This window comes from Salvelinus namaycush, unplaced genomic scaffold, assembly GCF_016432855.1.
Source record: "Salvelinus namaycush isolate Seneca unplaced genomic scaffold, SaNama_1.0 Scaffold1742, whole genome shotgun sequence".
In the NCBI taxonomy this organism is placed as follows: Eukaryota; Metazoa; Chordata; class Actinopteri; order Salmoniformes; family Salmonidae; genus Salvelinus; species Salvelinus namaycush.
Genome location: NW_024058500.1, coordinates 42,820 through 45,621, shown reverse-complemented (window position 1 = coordinate 45,621; position 2,802 = coordinate 42,820). Strand labels below are relative to the sequence as shown.

The 2,802-nt window shown below is 44.0% G+C and overlaps 1 protein-coding gene across 1 annotated transcript; it reads right to left on the bottom strand.

Annotated features, from left to right (window-relative positions):
- Positions 1–950: 950 nt before the first annotated feature.
- Positions 951–2,309, bottom strand: LOC120037522. The gene is made up of 3 exons (XM_038983552.1): positions 1,598–2,309; positions 1,327–1,408; positions 951–1,137 (listed from the first exon to the last, which is right to left on the bottom strand). The coding sequence occupies exons 1-3, from the start codon at positions 2,297–2,299 to the stop codon at positions 1,019–1,021; spliced, it is 903 nt and encodes a 300-aa protein (XP_038839480.1). The 5' UTR covers positions 2,300–2,309; the 3' UTR covers positions 951–1,018.
- Between the last annotated feature and the right edge of the window lie 493 nt (positions 2,310–2,802).

Here is a 2,802-nt window from a genome sequence, read left to right as displayed (position 1 = left end):
GCCAAATATTTTGAAGAGTGGTTAAAGAGGTGGCTGTGTGCACACACACTCAGACTCCAACTCTATTTATAGGTTTGTCTTACTCCAGAATACACCCATAATTGTGATTCACACAGTATGGTTCTATGTTTTCCACTCTGTGATTAAAAGTAGTTCTCAGAATAGAGCATTTTTGAATTGACCAAAGCCCTTCTCCCCCGATTGCTCAGTTTGGCCTGGCGGCCAGCTCTAGGAAGAGTCTTGGTGGTTCCAAACTTCTTCCGTTTAAGAATGATGGAGGCCACTGTGTTCTTGGGGACCTTCAATATTGCAGAAATGTTTTGGTACCCTTCACCAGATCTGTGCCTTGACACAATCATGTCTCTATGGACAATTCCTTCGACCTCATGGCTTGATTTTTGCTCTGACATACACTGTCAACTGCTGGACCTTATATATTCAACATACAGATAACATCTCAGAGGGTTGATCTAGCTGCAGATAGCTAATTCTCCTCTTTGTGTTTTCCCCTTGCTGCTAATAAGCTCTTATCAATCTAACTAAAGGAATAGAGAACATCTGGTTATCTGACGGTCTATGCAGCAACTATTGTATTAGAGTCAAGCTCTGGTTATTATATTTTACTAGACAAGTCAGTTAAGAACAAATTCGTATTTACAATGACAGCAGGTTAACTGCCTTGTTCAGGGGCAGAATGACGGATTTTTACCTTGTCAGCTCAGGGATTTGATATAGCAACCTTTCGGTTACTGGCCCAACGCTCTAACCACAAGGCTACTTGCCACCCCAAGTCCTGCCAACTCAAAAACTGCACAATAAATGTGTAACCAAGGGGGAACTAGCACATTTCTCTGAGAAAAGCTGCTTCAGTGCTACCAATCATCCAAAACACTTGAAACTCTTGTAAAATAATTTGCATTTATTTGATCAAATAGACTTTGAAAGGGTAAACATGCAGAAATTCCTCTTGTCAAAAGTCTTGCTGTTACAAAAGTAGTTCTTCATGCAGCGTAACAGGTTACAGGTTCTTCTTGGTGAAGCGCCTGAATGGCTTCATCATTGCTGAAAAGACCCTGACAATCAAGGATCGTTTTTTGATAGGCTGAGATATGGAGGGAGAAACCTCTCCAACTGGAGCTAGAAACACAAGAGAAATGGATGGGGTAAGAGAGAAAGAGAAATTGAGCGAGAGAGAGAGAGAGAGAGAAATACAGTATAATAATTTTGAAAAATAACAGTGCTATGAGTTTGGTAGGCATACTCTATGTTTCTAACACACACCTAAACAAAACTACAAGCTATAGCAGAGCTCTAAAACATCCTTACCTATGCAATGTCCATCAGTAGAGGGAATCTCAGTCTGTTCCTGGACTGAATGGCAGTCCTTTTTGTTTTCTCTCTTGGAACGCTAACAGGAGAAAGGTAAAGAAAATGGTACAGAGAATAAATAAATAAATAAATGGAACACTTCTGAATCCAAGGCAACAATTTAGTGATGAATAAAACATATTTATCGCATGTATGTGTCTTATCATAGCCACATCAATAACATCAGCACCTAACTGGAACAAAAAAAAAAGCTAACTCCCTGCTATACCTTGAAGTGGATCCTGAGTTTGGTCATTGAAAAGCAAAGGAAGCTCCTTCTTGCTTTCTGCTCAGCCCCCCTCTCTGTCTCAGCCTGGTCTGATGGGTTTGTTGCAGCAGAAGCTGGTCTTGATGCCTCCTTGCATCCCTGTACCAGCTGCTGGGTCAAGGACTTTACCAGGACTCTGTCAAATGCAGGGTCCTGGGAGGAAATAGCTGCTTGCAGGGTGTTATAAGAGCCAAACTCCTCCATGAGGTTTTTATGTACACCTCTGAACACCCTGTGGATGTGCAGGTTCTGGGAATATGGCTGTGTCCTGGAGAATCTGGATGCAGCACAGAACTCAGACAGGACTGGTCTGATGAGTTGCTGAGATGTTTCTGTCATGTCTGCTGCCTGTTGGGAGGGTCCATCTAGGGCTGAGGGTCTGATCTTCGATAGCAACCGTATCACCAGTATGGTGACCAAACACATGACATCATCTTTGCTGGAGTCCATCAAGTACTGCAGTAGGAATGCAGTGGCACTGCTGATGTCCGGGGTGATTAAGAGCTCCCTCAGATGGCCAGAGCTGCTGGGGATGCACACCTCCTTCTCTTCAATGTCAATCCCATCTCCCTTTGGTACCAAAGAGGTTCCCTTGCTGGTGAAAGACGGAGTGGATGATCGAAAAGAGGCTTTAGCACTCGGTGGTCGGCTGCTGTCAGTCATTGGACTGTTACGATGCAGGGGTTCATCTGTGTGTGCCATCATCTTTGTCTTTAGGTCACTTGTAGAAATCTCTGGCATTTTAGAGTCCCTTATGTCGATGCAGGAGCTCCTGACTATGGGGCAGGTCAGATCAAAAGGCACTTCGTCAGGGATGGGAGTGCCAGGGAGGTTGATCTCTAACTCACACTCTGACCTAGGACCCTTTGAAGAGCTGGACAAGGAACTACGACCCTTTAAAGAAGTGGACAAAGATGAACAGGTTCTAGGGATGTCTTGGCAGACTTCTTCACTGTCATCCTCACTTTTCTCAACCTCCTTCAGCATAGTTCCTACCATATCGTTGATCTGAAGGAGCTCCCTGGAATTCTTCATTCGCCCTAAGTTTGAGATTTCACTCTGGATAGCAACCAGGATTTCCCCAAGGGTCTCTTTGGAAGAAGCATTTTCTGTCCTTTCGGATCCGGATGGCTTCAGCCCTGTGAAGAAATCCTTAAGTGTGTTCT